This window comes from Thermobia domestica, chromosome 1 (assembly GCF_964235325.1).
Source record: "Thermobia domestica chromosome 1, izTheDome1.hap1.1, whole genome shotgun sequence".
Lineage (NCBI taxonomy): Eukaryota > Metazoa > Arthropoda > Insecta > Zygentoma > Lepismatidae > Thermobia > Thermobia domestica.
Window position 1 is genome coordinate 107789784 of NC_137454.1, and position 25677 is coordinate 107815460.

Sequence of the window (25677 nt, forward strand, 5' to 3'; positions counted from 1 at the left end):
AAATCGCACAATAGACAGAATACCTCCAACCGAAGACGCATTGAATCTCCATACAAGAAGAGAAACTCTTCAGTGCAAGATCTAGAGACAGTTCCTCGAAAAGGATGTGCATGATGTTGAACCCCTGAACTGCGGTTGGAAGGAAATGGATAACGGACTTGGTCTTAACCTGTGTGGACTACGTTGAGGAGTATGTCTGATAACAATCGACAACTAGTGACATACCGTTGCAAACTGCGCTGTACTGGGAAATGTACTTGTATTAAGAACGGCCTCGTCTGTACGTTGCTTTGCGAATGTGAAGGACAATGCTCACAGTGATATCACTATGAACACAGCAGCTGAACTTGTTTTTTTTTTTTTTTTTTATTGTGAAAGTGTATATGAGTTATGTAGATATGTAACATTGTAGCAAACGCATTAAAGTTGTAGAATGATAAACTGCATTAGTTTGTACTTGATATACAACACCTCTAGAATAAAAACTCACAGTGAGGTCGGGTGACCGATGAGGCCATTCATGCAGTTTACCCTTATGGGACCTTGCCTTTTTAGGTAAATTATAGAGTTTCAGTCAAGCAGATATGGCAACGAGACTATTTATCATGGTTCATACCTCGTTTTTTTTTTTTTGTAATGAAGCTGCTTTTCCAACTGTACTAGTCAAATTTTCCTATTTTGTACCTAAGGCGGGAAATTCCAGCCCAAAGTGGGAAAAAAGGAAATTACAAAAAAAAAAAAAAAAATGGGATCAATATCTCCCCTCGAACATGCAAGTGGTACAATACGAAGCAAAAAACCTGCAACATGAAAGTTTAAGTTCATTGTGAAACTACGCCAACAACATAGGCAACCAACCTAACGTCTTTGTGGCACTGATCACGCCAGTATAACCTTCGGCTTCGTCCCCTTGCACACTTCGTTTGGAGCAAGAAATGCATAGACCACGTGACTACAAACCACAAATTTCTCACAAGATGGAGTAATAGATTGAGGTTCTTCTCATTTCTCTTCTCATTTTACATCCTCAGTTTTAAACAGAGAGAAAGAGAAAAAGGTCAACGTGATAAAAACTAAATAAAGAGGAATATGCGAAATATAAAGGAAAAGAAAACGTGCGCATATATTGACAAATGACACATGCACTTCAAAGGGGACCACCTCAAATTTTGTTATGAACCATATATAATAACTGTGCGAATCAGCAAACCACAAAGACATAATTACACACAGTAAGTGTTATATAACACATATTTATTTAAACTAATAAAAATGCTTGCAGAAAGCTGAAAATGTCTTTAAAATCTCAACCATAACTGAAACAAGACATTACTTCTCTATTGTTTTTCTTCGTAGCATCCATCTACATGGAGAAATTAGAAAGAGAGAACATCTTAAGAGATTCGCACGTATACAATATCGGAAACTGCTACATGGAAAAAATTACAGTCTTTGGATGGGATTCGAACCCAGAACCATAGTATTAGAAATCCCACACTCTACCGATGTAGCTAGTCTGACAGTAATACTCTGTCCCTCCATCATTACCTATGAAAGATGGAATGGAGTCTGCAGAAAACTACGTCTAACATGTCCACGACAGACTGCCTATAACCTATGTCTAATTGGTACTTAAAAAAGCTAGTGCTACACGTGCATAGAAAAGTAAATTCAAATGAGTAGTTAGTACACATCACTTTGTCTGTCTCACTCTTTCTCTGACTATAGAAATCGAGGAAGAAGAAAAAAGTATAGAGGTGAGAACACAGGAAGAACAAGCAAAAATATAAGTTGCAGGAAACTGAATTTTAAGGAGAGAGGGAGAGAGACATAGAGACAGAGAGAAAAATAGAGGAACGGAGCAAATGATTTAATATACATCGGAAAAGAAGGTTCACAACTGTGCTATACATTTAATGTATTGAATACTCTGCAGGCCCGTATCCACGGGGGGCTAGGGGGGCCGGGCCCCCCTAAACTTTGGCTGGCCCCAATAAAGGTTTCACGATAGGCTTGCAAATGAACTATAATATGGTGATAAAGTATAATATGATTGGGTCGGGCTCCCCCTAACTTCGCTCCCCCCCTAAATTTTTGGGCTGGCTACGGGCCTGATACTCTGTTTCTTCTAAATTGCTTGCTAGATGACAAATATTAATTTGTAAAAACGTAGCAAATGCCCGCGTTGTCTTGTTTTCTTACTGTTTCAGTAATAGTGGAAAACGTGGTTTATGCAACATAATAAATTACTAATTTTCCCACAACAATCATGTAGATGTTGTTGATGATTTTGAGTTTAACGTCCGTTCAGCAGCGAGACTATATGAGACGTGGACCTACTTATTAACGTGGAATCCGAACCATATGAGCTGCTGCCGGGAATCGAAGCAACCATGTACTGTTGGTAAGAAATTTCTAAGCAAAAGAAAAAACTGATCAGCAAAATACATAAAACGATAGTCCTGCAAACTATTACTTAAAGAGAATTTATTGTAAAATCAATACATCCATGTGGCGGTATATAGTGGTAAAGTGATTAGAAAACTTAATATTAAACTGTCGATCACATTGTTTTACTTATTTGAATTCAATGTCGTATAGATTCGGTTTTAGCTCTAGATTTCAGCGTTCTCACTTCGATTCTTAACTTGTTGGAAATATGCATTAATCGAAATTATAAAAGTATACGAAATTTAACTAGCTAAAAGAAGAGAATAACATAAAATCCGGATTAGAGTACGTCGTCGGTAATATGTGCTTTTATTTCAGGGAGCATAAAGTCGAGAAGGTCAACATTTTTTTTACCATTAAGTCGGCCTATAATTCGATGGATACCGCCTCAACCTGCAGTCTCGCATATCCATCCCCAACAGTGAATCGTCACATGACCCATTCGCGCTGAACGGGCCATATATTGTGGATCAAACCGTCTTCCAGATGGGCGATACACACGTGTTGGCCCAAAGTTTCCAGTGGAAAATATTTTCTCATCTGTAAAGACAACAGTGTCCCAGTGACAAGTAATATTTAGCTCTGCAAACGCCAGTCTATCGACTTTGTGATCTTCTGTCAATCTCTCCTTAACAGCAGCCCGGAAGGACCTTAAGCCTGCGGCCCGAAGTCGCCGTCGGACTGTACTTACATCACCTGGAAAGGCGGTAGACTGCTGAAGTTGTCGGGCACACATGAAAGGCTGTCGACAGCATTGATCAACTAATCGTTGGTCTTGTGTCGGTGAGGACACTCGTGGCCGACCACTTCCAGATTTTCGAGTTAGACTTCCAGTTTCCTCATATTTTTTCCACCATCTGAACGCTGTTGCACGATGCACGCCTAAGCGAGCGTCTGCTTCAGGAACACTCAATCCCGGATGTTCAATAAGAGCGATAACACTCTCACGTACAGAATGATCATATTGCGCCATTCTTACACAAAAGTAAAAGTGCTAAAAACGTCTTTGAATATAGGATAATGCACAATATTGCTATACATGACGTCGTATTATGAAAGACATGCGCAGAAGAAGTAGATGTGCCTGTAATCAACTGTTGTTGCACGCAAAAATACTCACTCACTGTTAGTTACAAAATATTTTCAATTTTTTTAAAATCCAATACATTAGAATATAGTAGCAGTTACTATCTTTCAAGAACATAACTTCCATCGAGTGGTGGGCATAAACAAAAACTCGTAACTCTGCAACAGTTAACTTCCATCAAAACCCCCGAAGCACTTTACAGATTTAATCTGATTTATTTGTGCAATTTAGATACATATAAGATTACAACTTGTCTGGGAAATTTGTTCATACTCGTCTAAAACAGTTCTATTCTATTATTCGCCACTCGTATACATTATATGACAAACAACAAAACAGAAACAAGTAAAGTGCAAATACTCTAGACAATATTTTTCAAAACGTACTAGAGAATTAAGATATAGCCGAGCGGTTTAGTAGAGTAGTCTACTACCTTCGCCTTCTCGTGTTCAAACCCACCTGAGGTTTGTGTCTATTCTCTGCTTTTTTTCTTGTGCTTTCACAACGAACGTTTTTTCTATAATTCCTACAAGCTGTGACTTGCAAACCCTAAACAAAATACACATGTTTATTGTAATACTCTAATCCGGATTTTTATGTTATTCTCTTCTTTTAGCTAGTTAAATTTCGTATACTTTTATAATTTCGATTAATGCATATTTCCAACAAGTTAAGAATCGAAGTGAGAACGCTGAAATCTAGAGCTAAAACCGAATCTATACGACATTGAATTCAAATAAGTAAAACAATGTGATCGACAGTTTAATATTAAGTTTTCTAATCACTTTACCACTATATACCGCCACATGGATGTATTGATTTTACAATAAATTCTCTTTAAGTAATAGTTTGCAGGACTATCGTTTTATGTATTTTGCTGATCAGTTTTTTCTTTTGCTTAGAAATTTCTTACCAACAGTACATGGTTGCTTCGATTCCCGGCAGCAGCTCATATGGTTCGGATTCCACGTTAATAAGTAGGTCCACGTCTCATATAGTCTCGCTGCTGAACGGACGTTAAACTCAAAATCATCAACAACATCTACATGATTGTTGTGGGAAAATTAGTAATTTATTATGTTGCATAAACCACGTTTTCCACTATTACTGAAACAGTAAGAAAACAAGACAACGCGGGCATTTGCTACGTTTTTACAAATTAATATTTGTCATCTAGCAAGCAATTTAGAAGAAACAGAGTATCAGGCCCGTAGCCAGCCCAAAAATTTAGGGGGGGGAGCGAAGTTAGGGGGAGCCCGACCCAATCATATTATACTTCATCACCATATTATAGTTCATTTGCAAGCCTATCGTGAAACCTTTATTGGGGCCAGCCAAAGTTTAGGGGGGCCCGGCCCCCCTAGCCCCCCGTGGATACGGTCCTGCAGAGTATTCAATACATTAAATGTATAGCACAGTTGTGAACCTTCTTTTCCGATGTATATTAAATCATTTGCTCCGTTCCTCTATTTTTCTCTCTGTCTCTATGTCTCTCTCCCTCTCTCCTTAAAATTCAGTTTCCTGCAACTTATATTTTTGCTTGTTCTTCCTGTGTTCTCACCTCTATACTTTTTTCTTCTTCCTCGATTTCTATAGTCAGAGATAGAGTGAGACAGACAAAGTGATGTGTACTAACTACTCATTTGAATTTGCTTTTCTATGCACGTGTAGAACTAGCTTTTTTAAGTACCAATTAGACATAGGTTATAGGCGGTCTGTCGTGGACATGTTAGACGTAGTTTTCTGCAGACTCCATTCCATCTTTCATAGGTAATGATGGAGGAACAGGGTATTACTGTCAGACTAGCTACATCGGTAGATTGTGGGATTTCTAATACTATGGTTCTGGGTTCGAATCCCATCCAAAGACTGTATTTTTTTCCATTTAGCAGTTTCCGATATTGTATACGTGCGAATCTCTTAAGATGTTCTCTCTTTCTAATTTCTCCATGTAGATGGATGCTACGAAGAAAAACAATAAAGAAGTAATGTCTTGTTTCAGTTATGGTTGAGATTTTAAAGACATTTTCAGCTTTCTGCAAGCATTCTTATTTATTTAAATAAATATGTGTTATATAACACTTACTGTGTGTAATTATGTCTTTGTGGTTTGCTGATTCGCACAGTTATTATATATGGTTCATAACAAAATTTGAGGTGGTCCCCTTTGAAGTGCATGTGTCATTTGTCAATATATGCGCACGTTTTCTTTTCCTTTATATTTCGCATATTCCTCTTTATTTAGTTTTTATCACGTTGACCTTTTTCTCTTTCTCTCTGTTTAAAACTGAGGATGTAAAATGAGAAGAGAAATGAGAAGAACCTCAATCTATTACTCCATCTTGTGAGAAATTTGTGGTTTGTAGTCACGTGGTCTATGCATTTCTTGCTCCAAACGAAGTGTGCAGGGGGACCAAGCCGAGGGTTATCCTGGCGTGATCAGTGCCACAAAGACGTTAGGTTGGTTGCCTATGTTGTTGGCGTAGTTTCACAATGAACTTAAACTTTCATGTTGCAGGTTTTTTGCTTCGTATTGTACATGACACGAACATGCAAGTGGTACCAAAAAACTTCGCTTTATAGTGAATAGAATGAGGTATGAAGAAAGGTCCCTAAAAATTAGTGTAGATGCTCTAGCCGATTTACCAATTTCCTCCAATAATATATTGTCAGTCAATTGTTTTTCAATGAGGTTCAGCATAAAGACTATTCTTCGTAGGAACATGAATCATACCTTGTTGTCTTTGGAATTAATCAGCCATTCGAGTGGTACCACTCGTATGTGGGTACCATGTGCTTTAGGAGGGAAAATTACTTCCAAAGGGAAATTTTGTCAGAAAAATCACTCTTTTTCAAGTTTGGGCCCCTCTTCCCCCCCCCCCCTGGATTAACGCTTGGATCTCAAAATCGCGTAAAACATACTAAATTGTGTATTTAATATCTGTGGAAAATATAAATCTCATATCTTGAAAATTAAGGGCGTAAAGAAAATTCACTCACGTGGAAAGCATAACCCATACTACTTTAAGGTACTACTTTAAGGGAAAAACAAAAACATCCCTGACACGTCCCTATTTATCCAAGGATCATAATTCCCAAAAGATTGTGCGTCAAATTAGGGTAGCTTTCATTGGTACCACTCACATGTCCCTATCGTGTCCTTGAGCGGAGGAAATCCCGAAAAAGGGAAATTTTTCCAGAAAAAATCTCATTTTTTCAATTTGGACTCGATTTTCTCGCTTCTGATACACAATAGGGAAATTGTAATAGTACAGTTGGAAACAGTACTTCATTACAAATACAATGAGGTACGAACCATGATTCTAGAATAAACAGGAACGTGTCAAAAAATTCCCAAAAAAGCTCTAAAATTTACCAAATTTTTTCTTCCTCAGTGTTCGTGACGTCACCACCCGTAGGCATCGCACGTGTGAGTGAAAAATGCCCATGAAACACGTTGTATGATGCTTCCACGCTCGAATAAATGCAAAAAACCCAGTGTGAAAAGCTTAAAGCTTAACTAGAGATTTATAAGGCAAATTTCAAAGGTCGACGATATGGTACAGATCTGTTCCATTGGTCTCCAAAGGGTTAAATGATTAAAATCGGAAAATTTTTGCTACTAACTGTTTCTTTTTCTGTTCTGCAGCAGACTGGAGAAGAATAAAAGTGTTTTATAAAGCTTTCATGTAAATATTTAGATTAAGTTGCTAGAAGTTAGCCATTTTCCAATATGGCGTCCAGTGTCGACCATAATGATCCTACGAACTGTCTCCCGGTAATTTTCGAACCTTGATTGGACATGTAACAAAATGGCGAACTTTCATGCTGGTAACCGGAAATGCAGGATACTTACGCTAACATACCACACTATAAGAAACTGACTTGAACAAACAAAAAGGAAATTTAAAACAAATAAACCATCTCTTTGGTTTCTATTTTTTTAAACAAGACGTTATTTATTTATTTTACGATCCTGATGCAGATGAATGATTCAATGCAACTTAATGATTGTGAAAGAATCGAAGTGAGAATGAGGAAGGAATCGGGAGAAATGATACATACGAATTTTTACATATAGAAATATTATAATAATGTAACGATTATAATTATATTACAACGATAGTACAAAAATTCTCTAGTGTTGAATTGGTATTATTCTACACCCGATAAAACTAAAAGTAGTTTTAAAGTCCTTCCATCTATATTCTCATCAGAAATAATAAAACTAAATTGTTTTTATAAGAAAAGAAAGAGTTTAGATGTAGTGTAAGATCAAATTTTAAGGTACATCTACCATTTCTCTTCTAGAGCAACCATAGTTTGAAAGTATAGAAATGTTTGTCGAGTTGTGAATTTTGAGGGGAGGGGAAGACCCGAACACAGTGTACCACACCCGTAGGTGCGCCCCTTCACCTGTCCATTGTCACCAAGTTAAAGAAAATTGATTACTTTTAACAAGACTTACCAGTATTTTTCTTTTCTCTACAAAGAACATGGGCTTATGTTAGTATTATGCAGTAATTACATGAACAAAAAAAGTTTGCTGAAACTAGGAGTATTGCTCGCAAACATTTTCCATCCGCTCGCAAACATTTTCCATTGTTCACATTTCCACAGTTCATTTTTGTCAGTAGTTTGCACCCCCTTGCTATCTCTTCACGCCTCCATCAGGTTGAGAACCGATGCTTTAGAAAAAAGAAATGGGTATATTGTGAGTCATTGGATTAGAAGTCGATCCGGTGTGTACTACGTATATAGATAGGCGTTGAGTATTACATGGACAAATGTCCGAAGAACGACTAGAGGCTTTCGAAATGTGCCTGTGGAGAGGAATTGACAAAAATAGGTAGGTGGAGCGGAAAACCAATAAGGAAAGTTTACGGGTGGCAAGAAAGGAAAAAAAAATAAAGCAATATTTTAGGAGGAAGAAAAACTGGCATATTCCAAAGGGTGTGGTGAAAACGATTGAAGTCAAACAATGGAGGAAACGGAGAAGACCACAATGGATGAGCAATTGCGTTAATCATATCTGAGTACACTTGGACCATAAACGAGGAATATCCACTGGAGTGTGACTCAAAATTCGAGTTCGAAATATTAGCTGGGGGAGAAAAACTTTAAACTTAAAACAGATAGGAATTAAAAATTTGTATTATCAATTTTAATCGTCATAAAACTTAAGAAGTTGGGGACTCTGCTAAATAGATGGCACCACATTACCCCTATCTTTTCAATGTATTTTGTAGGCAGCAACAATATTCAAAATAATTCAATCAAAATTAATAGATGAATATTCGAACTTTCTTCAAAGACCAGTTGAATCGATAACACAGCCATACACACACACACATATATAATAATAATAATAATAATAATAATAATAATAATAATAATAATAATAATAATAATAATAATAATAATAATAATAATAATAATAATAATAATAATAATAATCTCTGCAGGAGATCCCAGGGTATGGATTCGATTTATTCTGTTACGTCGAATCCAAATTTCGAAACCCCAGGACGATCGACTGTGTCATTTTTTTAATGGGCGAAAAACTTGAGCGATTTTGGATAACGAGAATACACGTATTTCGTCCATAAAACAAAATGACGTGGTGAATCGTCTTGGGATTTCGAAATTTGGATTCGGCGTTAAAAAATACGTCAAATCCATACTCTGAGATCAGCTGCACAGCAGTTTTGTTATTTTGTATGGCTGTGTTAAGTATATTCTCCCTATCCAAAATCGCTCAAGTTTTTCGCCCATAACAAAAAATTGACATGGTCAATCATCCTTGGGATTTGAAATTTGGAGTTTGTCTAACAAAATATTATACATATAGACGCAAAATACATAAACACATAAGGCGGCCAGGGTTTGAGCCCGAGAACCATGCTTTAGAGGCAAGTGTCTCTGCAATCAGACGACCACGGCTTTCTGCTATTGGGGATTCATAAAGAATAAGTGGGAAGACATGTTTTCGGCTAATGTTCATTCATACAATATAATAGTTTACGTATGCAGTGCTTTTTGAGAGTTTGGCATTTTTTTTTACAATAAAAAGAAGCAGGAAACATGATTACCATTGAAAAATAAATATGAGGAATGTAAAAGTAAGGGATCATTTCATAGTGCAATTCACTGAGAATCGGTGCACTTTTTAGCGTTGTGCTACCATTCATTATCATGCAATACAGTTAAAATCTAGTTAACTGTACATTACTGTTAAACGATTGAAAATATGTTGGTGCTTCATTTACCATTTTTCAGACCACATGGATCGTGAAGGTTCGGTCCAGATTTTGGGAGACGTTATAAATAACACAAAGTTAAGTCCATCACCAATACTTTTAGTAATGGATAGTTTTGGAAGGATTCTGGATATACAGTGTTGTCCAACCATTACGTTTTTGGCCTAATATTAGTTCCCCATCATAAGGATGCTGATCTTTCCTTGTAAATGACTGTCCAATGTACTGTACAATCTTTTCTAAAAGACCTTGCACAATCCTTATGGAAATTGGATTTCGGTGGAATTGTTTGAAATCGTGATACGTTGTAGATATTGTGATCCTGAGGGGAAAAAAGTCTCAATGGGTACAACTACCAATCACTGATCGTTTAGCCACTACAGAGCTACTTCTTATAAATATTATAGCAGAAGGTGGCAATTTTCTGGATTTCGGTGGAATTGTTTGAAACTGTGATATGTTGTAGATATTGTGATCCTGAGAAGAAGTCTCAATGGGCACAACCACCAATCACTGACCGTTTGGCCACTACGAGGCCACTTTTTCGAAAACAACAGATGGTAACGATATTCTGGATTTCGGTGGAATTGCTTGAAACTGTGATACGTTATAGATATTGTGATCCTGAGAAAAAGTCTCAATGAGCACAACCACCAATTACTGACCAAGATTATTTCCTAGAGTCACAATATCTACAACACATCACGGTTCAAGCAATTCCACCGAAATCCAATTTCCGTAAGGATTGTGCGGGGCCCTTTGTTCCTGGTCGAGAAATCTTCATATTTGAAGGCATAATACCTACTTACATGTAGCATCAGCTCATACACACTCGTTGTGTCCAACCTAATTTACCGGATACATTAGATGATCCTAAAAGAGTTAAGGTGAACAAATTCTATTTCAGAGAATACGCTCGTACCTATAGGTTAGCTTACACGCCTTCGGTGTTGGAGGCCTAAGTTCGGTTCCCGGTGGGAGTTTATGCTGTTCGGATCTCACGTTAAGCGTAAGCCCATGCCTTATATATCCTAGAATTGCAGCAAGCTGAAAGACGACCTGGATAATAACATCCACATGAAACGACCAATGGGGTGGATCAGGTAGCGTTGTCTTTAATCCATCTCTTTGGAGAAGAGATAGTGATCTGGAGAACGACTTAGTGTGAAGATCTTCTTGCATAATGATCTATACACCCATTCAACTATACATGATGAAAATGTCGGTCGAGACTCGGGTACAATGTTAATAGTAGCTCTAGTTCTTTATAACCTTGGTATTACATAAATACACAAAATTGAGAAACACATGAAGCGACCAGGGTTTGATCACGAGGACCATGTTTTATAGGGCCCACTCACGGTCCACGGTTTGCGCAAACATCATGTTTGTGCAAACATCGTGTTTGCGCAAACACTCGGCCACACACGATACAACTGTTTGCACAAACTTCAGTTCAATTTTGAGTTTAATCGCGTAAGCATGTCCACTGAAGCAGCTTGTTTAGCGATTGTAATTGCTTGTGCTTTGGAAGCGGAAATATCCGCGAAACCAAAAAGAAAGAAGAGGGTGTGGATGAAAGAGTGGTTGATTATGACACATACATTGGCAACATTATTCACAATGTAGATGTAGGCCTGCTATTCCAGCAAACTCAAGAATTTTGACTATGCATCCTAGAAGTATATATAGCAACTAAATTACTTACATGTTAACTTTTCCAGTGAAAATGCTAAAAACTTGTCTTCAACACTACTTTCACTATCATCTATGTCAGTTAATATTTCGTCTTTGTCTGAATCTGACTCTTGTAAATTTATTTTTATGGGTTCCAAAAACTGTAAACACAAAAAATAATTCTTCGAGCTTGACTTCGTAGCACTTGAAAGAAAAAGAAAAAAAGGAAGACATAAAATAAAACTTCTGCTGTACTCGGTATGCTTAAAGACATTGTCAACTATAATTTTGGACAATAAACGAACTACCACGAAAGAAAGCAACGAGACACTGATGAATTCTACACTAGCCCCTTTCTTTCCTTCTCCGTTTTCATAACAAGTAGCACCCTTGTTCTTCGTGTAGGTGCCACGAAAGTAATCCATCTGATTCCTAAGAAACTCGATATGCTCGAGTTTGTTTTGGGTTACGATAATTTATGACACCATTCAGACGCCTGATGCTTTTGATTCCCTTATAGAGGAGAAAAGAGGGTGTTAAAAGTTGCACATAAGGCAGTGGAACGTGAAAGAAAAAAAGAAACAGAAAACATACTGCGTTCCTTCTGTCGAATAAGAAAGGGTCTATCTTGAAGTAAATTTCAAAACAAATTACAAACGTCCCATGCTTTATTCTTACGATGATGGCAAAGATTGCAAAGGTATGTAGCCACAGGGGAAAAGGGGGCTCTGTCTTTCCGAACTATTTCCAGCTCCAAAATGAGGTTCGTCTGGTATATGTTTAATAAACTTATTTAACAGTTAATGCAAATGAAGGACTTTATAATAAAATATGATTTTTTTTTAAAAAAAAATCAATCATCATCAATACGGTTTCTATACCTAATTGAATCAACTAAAATTAATCATATGCTTTATATTCTCATTTCCCTAACTGGGTGCACTGTGAACTCACTACTATATTATTGCATAATAATATCGGAGTTAATATTTTTTTCGTTTTTTTTTTCCTCTTTAGTATTTTAACCTACATAAACACAAAGTCAGATAAACAGACTGCTATAAACAACATTTATTTACTTATGAATAGCTTATTGATTCATCTTTTACACTCCGGTTTTTAACTTCAGTACTGTCACGATCCGTCTTTTGATAAGGAAGCATTGTGAAAATATAATATGCGCATAGTATGTATGTATGTATGGTAAGTTAAAATGCTTTCATGTTGTGAAAGAGGTAATTTGTTCTGCTTTTAATATGTGAAAAGCTTGCCTCCCCCTGAAAGTAATGTTCTCCTAGAACAACTTGCTGGCTACACCCCTGATTATCCTGTAATAAAAGTTGTGAGTTCTATTTGCAAATCGAAACAAAATCCACTGGAAATTAGACGCGGGACTCAACGCCCGTTTTACTAATTGTTTTATATGGAAACCTTTCAAAGCGTCTATCATGACAACCAGTTGACATAGAAAGATGTAGTTTTCACGTATTTGTTCGTATTTCTTTTCTCTACTTGGTAAAGTGAGCAGTTAATGTGCTAGTACAATATTTCTAAGAAGCGCCTGTGATATTGTCAAGATTCGCAGTAGCGCGAGAAGACAGCGTGCATAACTGCTTGTCGCGAACTGTCAACACCGCTCAATGCCAATTGGACGCCGTATGAAGCCAACACAAGGCCATGTCATTTTTCATCTGAAATCTGCAATTACTTCTCATATGCCGCATTTTTCAAATTCCTGTTTTTATAATCTTCACTCTTTACCTTCCACAGTTCAGGCAAATTTCGATAAAGGTCAATAAATTCTCGACAGAATTCTTGATTCCTATTCATTGACGCCATAGCGCAAGAAATAAGCGTCTGTACACTAGGCTTCCTACTCGGAAATAAAGCTCGTGTTTGCACAAACATGCCCATACACGGTCCACGTGTTTGCGCAAACATCATGTTCGTGTAAACAATTTTCGAACGAGTTCGATGTGGAAAATGTTTGCACAAACGTTTGCGCAAACAGTTCATACATCGCCACACACGGTCAAACTGTTTGCACAAACAGTCTTGTTTGCGCAAACCATGGACCGTGAGTGGGCCTCTTTAGAGGCAAAGTGTTTGTGGTCAGCTGACCAAAGTTTCCTCCTATTCGAGACTCTTATAAGAAAAAAAAATGCGTGGGAAGACACGTGTTTTGGGCTAATGTTCATTCACACAATACAATAGTTTGACGTATGCACGTGCTTTTTGAGAGTCCGACATTCTTTACAATAAGAAAAGCAGGTACATACCAAAGCAACAGGAGAAAGGGGGGGGGGGGAAGTTGGCGGAAGTCATCTCGCATTATTCGGCGAATACGTGATCGCTACAGACAGACTCCAGACCAAGAGCTGCTGATTCCAAGACTTATTTGTTCAACCGAACTTGGCCCTCTCTCTTTCCCTTGGCTAAGCCGCTCGACGCCACTGCGCCGAAGTAACATACATTTCGCATGAGTCGTATAAGAATGATTTCACACGTCGTGGGGGTTGCCCAGTTGTGGGCGGAGACAAAACTCTTCTTATTGCTTTGAGTGATGCAATGGAAAAAACGCGATACGATATAAAGAGAACCAGCTACCCGATAAGGTAGTTTGCTATTGTTTTTTCAGCAGTGCTACAGTCAAGATGAGATCGCTCTTTCTGAGAAATGTCAGGTACGTACATGTTTGTTTTCATTTGTATGGTTTATTTACCTTTAGTAATTCAGTTTTCGTTCCATTAGCAAAATCTTATTATTCGCTAATTTCAATTTTCAGTGAAACCACATGGTTTCGTTTCAAGGTTGCCAGCTACAAAACAAAAAGAATTTTCACGTGAATTAATGATCACATTATCTGTCATGCAGTGTTGACTGTTGACATTCATTCATTCATGAATTGGCAACTTTGGCTCGGTTCTGTTTACGATGTGAGTTCACTCCGCTTTGCTCGTAATAAAATTTATTGATGTTTTGCTTGTTTAACGCGAAGAGTAAAGGAAGAGAAAAAAAGTGTTTATAGTGCATAAGCGTTGTTCCGGTTAGTGAACGTATGTTTTTGCGACTGTAGTGCTAAACACCGTCACAAGCATTGTCATTGTATTTCGTGAGAGGTAGACCAATCATAAATATACCTGATAATGTCATTCATTGACTTTTTCTTTTCTTTTTTCTTTTTTTGTAATGAACGGAACTGATTCTTCATTGTCGTGTGACGGATGATGTATGTAGTTTACAGTTGTTTTACTCCCAATTGCGCAAGCAAACTCGTTTTATTGCCTTACAGTCTAACTCGCTAATCATTTGTTTACATACACGCTACTTCAATTGGTTGATTAGTTCGGAGTGGTGCGTTACGTTAAGCGAGGCTATATGAGGCATGGACCTGCAGCTTAACGTGAGATCGGAATCACCGCTTGAGCTTCCACCGGAATTAAATCCGAATCTCCAAATTGAATCCAGATCTCCTGATGTACTAACCATATAACAACAATCGAGTTCATACATTTTTCTTGGTCTAAAGCTCAATTTAGCTGTAGGCCTATATTGGGAACAGCTGTAGGCCTAAGTTGAGTAATCTTCTCGTAGTCGTTGAATTCAATCGCTCGAGTTGAACATCCGAAGTCTGTCAGGATCACGTACTGGGTCTTGTAAGATAGAAATGTTACTGTGTTCGTGCGTCCGCTCGTCCGTTACTCCACACAATAACTTGAATGAAAGCGAATTTTGGAATTCTCTTTTTTTGCAATAGACAGCAAGAGCAATTATCACAGCCAAGCTCAGGGCCGGCGCGAAGGGGGTCGTGTTGTGACCGCCCAGAGCGGCAAAATTTGAAAAAAGAAAAGAATGTTATCAAAGTAATGCTTTGTATTAGGGCCACATGGAAAAATAAAATTGTGATCACCTGAGAATGTAATTGAACATACTTCACTCACATTCAGAAAAACACTCACTCAGGAAATTCCGAGCACTCTCCCTCATTTTCAACTACCTAACTACTAAAACTACTACCTCATATCTAAGCAAGAAACGTTTCTTTCAATTAAAGTATGTTACATTTATGTATCTTTATTGTGTTTTAGTACATTACAATACTCTTTGATATAAAATAAGCTTAAAAATTTAAATTCTTAGTTGTGACTAAAGCATATTTTTAAAATTTTAATTTCTGTATGCGCTGCTGTATATCACAGACATACAACGAAATCGAGCATACTGAATATTGTGTCACGTATAGAATCGTTTAAATATTACGTAAGCATTCGAGAGAGGGAGTTCATTTTTTTTGTTGTTTACTTTTCCATTTTGCACATGATTTTAAATGGGGAACCTTACTTTTTCGTAACACTTACACGTCTTCCGTCAAAATAAGGCTTGCGGATTAAACAGTAGCAGGGGCAGTATGTGAAAGTACCGCCCAGGGCGGCAAAACTACTAGCACCGGCCCTGACCAAGCTCGTTAATGTAATAAATCCGTTAACATCTTCACGTTAACGGACTTTAATGGTGGTTATGGTTATAGGGTGCATAACGATAACATACAGAATAGTGTGCATAACAGCGTTATAACGTTATCATGTGCATAACATACCGAATAATGTAAGTTCGTGTGATCGTCTTTTATCTGTGTTTATTTTTATTTGTATCAAAGTAGCACTGTGACGGTACATTGAATTGAGATGATTTCCTTGCTACGATAGATGCAGGGGCACTCACACGGGGGCTCCACCCCCCAAAAATTCCTAACTCAGCATAAATTTGTACACTTTCTCTATAAAACTATACTTGTACAACAGGGAAATGATTGGTGTAGCATGAAAATTTGATCTTACACCTCATCTGTACTCTTTCTGTTATAAAAACAATTTTCTTTGTTCTATCATTTTTTTCCTTAAAATATAGGTGGAACTATTTTACAATTATTTATCGTCTTTAATGCTACTTAGGCTGTACTTGTAGTATTGCCCTCCCCAAAGTTTGAAGTCCTCCCAACAAAAAATTCTCGGAGCGTGCCTGTATGGATAAATGTTACTACTACTACTACTACTACTACTACTACTACAACTACTACTACTACTACTATTATTATTATTATTATTATTATTATTATTATTATTATTATTATTATTATTATTATTATTATTATTATTATTATTATTATTATTATTATTATTATTTGAGAATTCAATACTGCATCTGAAATCCCTGAAGAGGTCAGACCAAAGACCGGCATGGAAAGGGAGGGAGGGACGTAAAGTATGCAGGCAGAGTTCACCAAACGGAGCGGTAGGTAAACAAGGATGACAACCACTGATTTATACCATCAATTGTAACGTTTTTTCTTCCCCGATTTTCTTCTACCATAGTATCTAACATGCCTCTCAGAATATTTTTCCCTTCAAAGTATACCCTAAGTAGTTCCTTCTTCTGTTTTTAATTGCCTTTAAGTAGGAATGCTCCTAAAACAAGAAGAAATATTTTTTTTAGAACGAGATTCGAGACGAGACATAATTTTTACGAAATAATTTGGAGACTAGATTGCCTTATCTCTTGTTTCCTTGCACATGCCTCTTTAATTTTCTCCGTTCTTATTTCTATCTTTTTGGAAGAATATCTTCAAACCAGGTTCGTAATATGGTGTCTAGATATTCCTGCAGAAGTTATGTTTAAATTCTACATTAGCCATAAATAAGAAGATATAGCAGCATGTCCTACTGTTTTCCTTTTCGTTTCTTCTTGGGCCTCGGTGGCTCAGTGGTAGAGAGTTCAATTTTTGTGCATGGGGTCACTGGTTCGATCCCAACTCGCGTCAAGTGGATTAAGTAGATTTTGTGGTGGACAAACACCGTGTGCGTGGGTTTTCTCGGGGTTCTCCCGTTTACTCCCATTTTATTCATTCCAGAATTGCATTCACTTCTCATCATCACCGTCTCCTTTAGCGTAGCCGGCATAATCGTGGAACGTAAAACTTAAAAATTTCATTTTCGTTTCTTCTTTTAGACATGATCTGTGTACCCAGTGTTGATGTGTCTTAGTCTTAAACAAGTAGGTCTATATGGGAATATTTATGTTATTAAATAAAATTAAACCCTCAGCCTTATGAGCTTCCTTGTCGCATGTTTATGTTATGCATATTCGTAGTGTGAGTGCATTTAAATGAATCAAATAAAGATCTGAAGCACCAATATGCGTCATGTCAAGCTACACCAGCCTTTTCCAACCTACCAATGTATGACGAAGAAGCACGCTTTTACAATCAGAGAACCCGTAATGACAAATACGTTGAGTCAAGGAGGGAAGAGGATGAGATAAGCAGGTATTGGTATATGTAATCATTGATCCACGCCTACAAAACAATCAATTACGCTATCGATGTTTTTGTTTCGCATGGATTCACGAGAAGTATGCCTGCAAAATAATGGAACACTCTATCGATGTTCTTGTTTGTCACGGATCCATAAGTAGTGTGCCTACAAAACAATCGATTATACTATCGATGTTCTTGTTTATAATGGATTCACAAGTAGCATGCCTGCAAAACAATCGAATATGCTATTGATGTTCTTGTTTGTCACGTGTCCACGAGTAATAAGCATGCAAAACAATCGATTACGCTATCGATGACCTTGTTTACCTATCAGGACTGTCATTTATCAATGTCATGTTACCTACCTGCTGCTTCTTTTCCTTTCCGTGTGGTTTACAGAGAAAGGAAGCAGCAACCTGTGACGTCCCAGAGCATTCAGTTCTTAATGGATAATTAATAATAATAATAATAATAATAATAATAATAATAATAATAATAATAATAATAATAATAATAATAATAATAATAATAATAATAATAATAACTAGAATTTAATCCATTACTATTCGTGAAACATGTGAGTTCAGTAGAATTTGTTGAACTGAATAACAAATAACAATAACATTTAAAATATCCGTTGTTTTGGTCTGAGATAAATAAAAATATGGCAATCTCATACATAATTTACGTTAATTGTCGTGTTGAGACCACTACATGCTATCATGCTTACCTTGAATGCAAGTTTTGATTCCCATTGGAGATTCGAGATCCGAGATCCGTGCAGGTTATATGCTAAGCGTGCACGCCTTTGGCGGGAAGATCCAGGTGGGAGCCGATGTGGTTCGGATTGCATCTTAAGTTGTAGGTCAAGTCTCATATCAGCTTTGGTGCTATAAAGGGATTCCAAACTTCAAATCAATGAGATTAACAGTATAGGCCTATTTACATACATACATATCTATATCTATATCTATATCTATATCTATATCTATATCTATATCTATATCTATATCTATATCTATATCTAATCTATATCTATATGTATGTATTACATACTCATAAAATACAAAAACTTACTTTTCGTGGTCATTTGTACTATTAATCTTTTACTTGATAACTGGACGTGTTAAATTACCTCTGGACAATTTTTTGTTACATTATATAACGTGAAAAAAGCACGAAAGCAAAAGAACTTATCCCTTCGAAATTCAAGTTCGGGTGTATAATAGTATTTCCCCAAATATAGTTTATATTCCTAAATAAACACCAACTCAAAATTCGTGTCGGAGGACGGTATAATAATCTCTAAAGAAACTAACTCTCCTGCCTAACTGTGGTCCTAATTTGTCCACAATTACTGCCATGATATAGAAACTTAACTTCCCTATAAATACAGTAAAATACATACGACGGAATAACAAGTATGTTACTGTAAATTGAAGTGTAAGTTGCATTTTTCAATGTTTTCCCCGCATTCGAAAAATTGAGACAGTCTTCCTGATAAATAAACAACACTGGAAACAAAGCTGATAGCAGTTTTTTCGCTTTCTTTAATGAGTCTCCTTCCTAGTGAAGATCACGAGTACAAAATTGTTGTAGCTGACAACACTGCTAGCGAACGAATGAATGAATCACTCAGTCGCCCTTTATGTAATTTGTAGTTGTCATTACTTCAACAGTGAGGCGGTAAGAGAAAATGAGAGAGAGTGAGAGAGAGAGAGAGAGAAAACAATCGTTCAGTGATAACGGAATCGCAATCCCGTCTGATCTATCAGTTTGCATAGCTATTTCTTTCGTACCTACTTCTAATTAAGTAACAGGATTTGAAAGTAAAATCTCAGTATTATTTTCTACTTTTACTTTCCTCCACTGATTCAAAATCTTTGTCATTCGCTCTGACACTGCATTACCACATTGTGTATAAGGAAAAAAAAAGTTATAATTCCGGTCCGTTACCGTTAGCGGAACAGTAGGGAATCCCGCGCCGCTGTTGATGTGGGAAAATAAAGGAATTACAAGAATATGCTTATACTCTGTATCTATTTGCATTTTCTGGGCAAGTTGCCAGCGGTTCGTCGTAACTGAAGTTCGTTTCTCGGAGACAATAAACTTAGAATGCGAAGGATTCTGAAACAGTCTCTTTGAAATTATATATCGTCTTTTTTATTTCAATCTAGTAATACTGAGAAAAATCATGGGCGCCAACCAGGAGAAGCCAGCATGAGCATTGCCTCTCCCTAACATCATTTTCCTATTTACTTTAAATAATTAGTGGCAGTTCCATACCATGATGCTACAGTAAAACCTGTTAAATTAGCAACCTATCGATTTCGGTCACTTGCTTAGGTTGTCGTCTATATATGGAAATATGGCTGCCCGCCAAGTGAAGCAAGGGGGGGGGGGTAATTACACTTTCCTGGATTTTTGAGGGAGTTCAGTTCTCTGGATTTTTGAGTTTAATATATTTATATTAAATGCTATAGTACAATAATATATTTACTATTCTTAATAAAGTTATACAGTGTGCGTCGTTAAATACTTGTTGTATTACATAAAGTATTATGTAAACACGAGCATCAATGTATTGTGTGAATTCGCGATTGAGTTTGAGTTGAGTTGATTTTGGGTTTAACGTCCCGTTCATCAGCGAGGCTATATGAGACGTGGACCTACTGATTAACGTGGAATCCGAACCACATAAGCTCCCGCCGGGAATCGAATCCGGGTCTCCCACGCCAAAGGCGCGTACGCTAACCGCTTAGCCACGGAGAAGCTCGCGATTGAGTTTGAGTGTCGGTCTATTGCGCCCACTTGAAAGAAAACCCTGCTGGCATGCTGTGTGGAACTATTATTACTTGTGGAAATTGGGTCGTTCTCCGTGTACCAAAGGGACCAAATTATAGCCTTGACATTGTGTTTGTAGCTACATATATAGTTAAGATTAACAGATACTTGAGAAGAATCACTAGGCGAGAAAATATTGGTCTTAGTATGAACGTTAATTTAATTTTAGATGTACACTGGATGAGAAAACTTTTTTATATAGCTCTTGAATGGGCAAATTATTAGGGTCGCTCTTTCGTTTGCATGGTCCCGAGTTCAATTCCAGTAGAGCTAAAAAAAACTTCGATGTTGTATCAACATTATGAACCAGTTGGGTAGCTACCTGGATGACGAATTGAATTCTGGTCTAGAAAGTCAAAGATAACGGTGCTGGAACATTGCGCTAACCACACATCTTTCACTTAGATATGGGCTGTCCGATTGAAGTGTAGTATCAGAAGTTATGACAGAAATTATATTATGGATTCGTTTCTTTTAAAATATTTTTTGCAGGCCTAGTATTTTCTCGCCTTGCGTAAATATTTACAGAGGTCACGCTATAAGTTGAACAAAATACACCTATCTGTGGGTTAAAAACACATTTTATCCCAAACCTTTAATTCCATTGCAGACTCATTACGCTAGCTCTGAATCATGACAATCAAATGTATGGTTTCTGAAATCCAGGAAGTAGGAGTGCTAATACATAATACACTCCCTTATAGGCACCATCTTTTTGCCCACCTGTTAGTGTAGGTGGTTAATTAATATTCCCTATCCGTACTCGCATGGTCAAGTTCTTTTATTTTATTTTTTTTTTTTTATTTCGAAAGCTCATCCTCTCCTTGTGTCATAGTTTCTGAGTCACGTAGTAGGCACAAATTCTCTTTCTACTCTGAGCATATCATTCATCAGCATCATTCATTAACACTAGGCCTATTGTGAAATATATCTTCAAGCACTGCCCGCCCATTTATGGATTGTTTGTACTTAAAAACTAGCTAAAACACCCATTTTTCATACTAAGAGCAAGAGGATAATGTGTATAGAAAATACCTTAAAGTACAGAACTGAATTGAATGAATAATAGCACTACTTTATCCTTTGCTGTTATGTAGGCCCACGCAACAAATGTATAGTGCGCGTTGCATATCAGCAAGGCGTTCTTTGGCACAAGCATAACAAACTTGCATAAATTTTGACCTGTTTCTTGTATCCAAGTATGCACACATATAGGCTATATACAAATCAGAATGTTTAATTGTTAATTACAAATTTCTTCCAACAAAATTTAAACCAATATTACGCATAAAGAGAAATATTTTATAACACCTAAAAAAAAAAGAAAATTCAGGTGTTTTTTTGCGTAATGTGCATGTCTGTTGATAAGAGAGAAAGAAATTGATAGGATAATACAGGAGGAATTCCGGTGATAAAGCCGTAAAATTCACCGGAGTATTTTCTTTCTTTTTCCTTTTTCATCCGCATCATCTTCGTTTGACCTTGAAAACTGTGGGAGTGATTTATTGCGTTGTAGTGTAAAATGACTGCCTATTCGCAATAGTCACAGATAAAAGCAATTATCTATACTTCTCAACTGTATTATCTCATTGAAATAAGATGTCTCCCCTCATTTACGTCACTGTAGTAATATTACATATTTACTCAGTTACCTGTGTAAGAAAAAATTCATTCATAAAATCGCAGAGCTCACTCCAATTCTAGACATTATCTGTGTATAGTTTAGTTCATTGCAATGGAAGGTACAGTCTTCCCAGGTAAGATTTTATCATTAATACATAAAAGATTGTGTCAATCCATTCAAAATTTATTGTTTTTTTTTTCTCTCTCTCTCTGAACGAGGCATGGGTCTATCTGTTGGAACAGTGGTTCCCAACCAGTCTGTAATGACATACTGGTTTGTCACACAGTCCCATAGAAATTTTAGAATTTAAAAATCATGAAGTATTAGGGTTGCCAACTGGCCCTTGTTTCACGGCCCTGACCGGAAATATTGCTGTTATTTTGATTAAAGCCGCTGAACAGTACAAACTTCTTGCCAGCCTCTTTATGACCGTTTTTTTTTTTCAAATTTGTATCTAGCTTGAAGTATAGATTTAAAAAGTAACTTTCATTCTGTAAATCTAAAACTGTCACCTTTCACCATCTATCAGCGATTACTATATTTTGTTCATCTGTTTAGATAATTTTAAAGAGATGACAGAAGTTTAAAGAATAAATTTCATTTTCCAAATCCAAAATTGTCACGTAAAGATTAATATACCTTTGTTCATCTGTTTCGATAATTTTAAAGAAGTGGGAGTTACTGGTAAATATAATAAAATGATCAATACCGATTTCAGTTTCTCATTTATAGCACAATGTATCTATTAAGCTTATTAGTGAATGTACTAAGGATATGCAGAATATAGGTGTTAATGCACTTTTGTTCACGATAATACATTTCCTTCCCATGGATGGGTCCGAACGGAAATATTTCACACTTAGACCTATATCATAGGGAATTTTGAGGCAGTGCCGGTTTTTTTTATTTCCAGAGTTGGCAACCCTATGAAGTATTTTTTTTTTTTTTTTAAATAGTTAAAATCAATATTGAGACAGATTGTACCAGTTAGTGCCTTCAACGGGAGCGTCAATGTTCAGTACTATATACATTCAGTACTTTATGGAAACTTATAGATTTATGCTATAACAATTTATAGTATTAGTAATAAAAAAAAGTCAAACAACTGTCTCGCGATTTCATGGGTTCTCAGTAAATGTCGTTAATCAAGAAAGGATGGCAACCACAGTGTTAGAGTGTAATAAAAGAGGGTATATATAACCCTTCTTCTGTACTCATGATTGTAAAGGTCTCTCTGACTGGATACTTGAAATTGAGGATAACAGCTTTATGGTTGTTGCTCGTTATTACTTTAATTACAAACTTACGCTACGCAGGATGGACAAAAATGCTAAAAACACTTATTATCATATGAGCATTCTGGAGCTATTATCCCGAAATGATGTTCCATCCCTCACAGCAGCGACAGTTTATCATCTGGCGAAGCCAACGGTGACAATGGAACGGATGGTATTTGAAATCCTTTCCTATAAAATCAACTTGTGTAATCCCTATGGATTATTGTCGGCTCCCGTTGTTTGAAAGAGCATTGGGCAGTCACGCACAGTCCACAGTCATCCAAAAGTTTGTCAAAGAGGAATGGAACATTCTTATCAAATTGTGATTCAACGTAGTCTGCTTCCGCGAAAACTAAGATGCAAGACGATTACTGAGACAGAGCTTGCATAACAAGCACAACTGTGTGTCTTTGTATTCGTTAAACTGCTATGGCTACCAAAATCGTTATCACAAAACTGAAACAATATTCTGTAATTGATTTTCGTTCTCGTTCTACGCTTCTAAGTTATAGTTAACTGGTGAGCGTTATAGTTAAGAATGAATTATGGCTGTCCGGAGGACTTTTACTTCGTCACACCCTTCGTGGGCCTGAACGTTGAGTTGAGTTGATTTTGAGTTTAACGTACCTTTCAGCAGCGAGGCTATATGAGACGGGACCTACTGATTAACGTGGAATCTGAACCACATGAGCTCCTACAGGGAATCGAACCCGGGTCTCCCACGCCAAAGGAGCTCCGTGGGCCTGAAAGGATTTGAAAACTAAATAATTTACAAACGAGAAGAGAAAAACGTTTTCGAGAATCGAGGCAAGAATTCTGCAAAATTTACGAGCCGAGAAGAGAAAACCTTATTACTAATCTCGTCTCGTCTCGTCTCGTGCGCAACACTATTTCCGTCTTTCTAACGACTCTTAATTCAAATTGTTCTCTTATCATCACTCACACTACGAACAAACAGTTACTCCTCAGTTATTTCAAGCAGTGACTCAACACTATTTAGATAGTACTATCACAGAGAATCACTAATCGTATTCTGTAGTGAATGATTCATTTTATATTGTATGAGTAGTAACTGTATCGATTCAAAATGTCGATTAGGGAGTTACTCCAGCTTTGAGTACTTTCCTAAAATAACTTTTTTCTTTTCTTTTCTAAAATAACATTTTTTGAGTGTTACTCCGCAACAAAAACCTATGGCTAGCAAGGCAGGTTTTAGGTGGGTAATTCAAGAACATTTGCTTTTATTGAAAGTAAAGTCTCCCCCCCCCCCCCGCCGCTTCCTTTCGAGACAGGCCATGAAAGCACAATTGCTGTTTGTGAAGTTGAAGTATTTGCACACTTTCTTGACTTTGTAATCTCGGAGACAGTGGCGGAGATTGGATGTTAAAAGTGGGGGGCAAGATATGATCTGAATATTTATATATCAATGTTAGTTTTCCTGGTTCTTTATAACAATTTGATCGACGAAAGGTTGCATAACTAATAGGTTACTATCTTTTTCAGTTAAAGTACCATATATCGTATTTCATATTTTAAGTAAATTGACAGGAGTAACGCAAGTAGGTAGTAGCCCTTTGTTCTCTTAAACAACAAGGGTGTAAGAAGAGATTTGATTCCTTCATCATTATCTTAAAATTCTGTCTGGAAAATTGTGTGATCAGATTGTTTAATAACAAGTTTACAAAACAAATAAATAGAAAAGATAATATTTAAACATAGTAATGAATAATGCAACTTGTTTTGAGAAGTTATATTGAAACTGGGGACTAATAAACATCTTATATTTTTAGTTTCACACATGCTGTTATATTATTACTCTTAGAAAATGAAAGACAGTAAATACTACATGCATATGATACGACATTTAAAGAAATACGCAATTGCAATATTAATTACTTTGAATTGCAATTAAAACGCAATTTCTGAACTCCACGGGAAGACAAATAATCAATACGTACTCAGGCAAAGGCAAATATATGGCACCGTTTTTTCTATGAACCAGTAATACATACAAAAACTTTATATTTCCAAATGAAACTATATACATTAAGAGGTCACTTGAAAAAAGTGGGGGATTAACTGCCCCCTCTTGCCCCTCTAATCACCGCCCCTGCTGGAATGAGAAAAATAAACTGCTGCCACCG

At 36.8% G+C, this 25677-nt stretch overlaps 1 protein-coding gene across 1 annotated transcript in view; it reads left to right on the forward strand.

Moving 5' to 3' along the window:
- The first annotated feature begins 14110 nt into the window (after positions 1-14110).
- The window catches only part of LOC145666434 (uncharacterized), a 29650-nt gene continuing 18083 nt past the window's right edge, over positions 14111-25677 (forward strand). Inside the window, exon 1 of the mRNA XM_081733661.1 lies at positions 14111-14158. Within this exon, the coding sequence (XP_081589787.1) occupies positions 14152-14158 (7 nt within the window). The 5' untranslated portion in view covers positions 14111-14151. The remainder of the gene's footprint in view (positions 14159-25677) is intronic.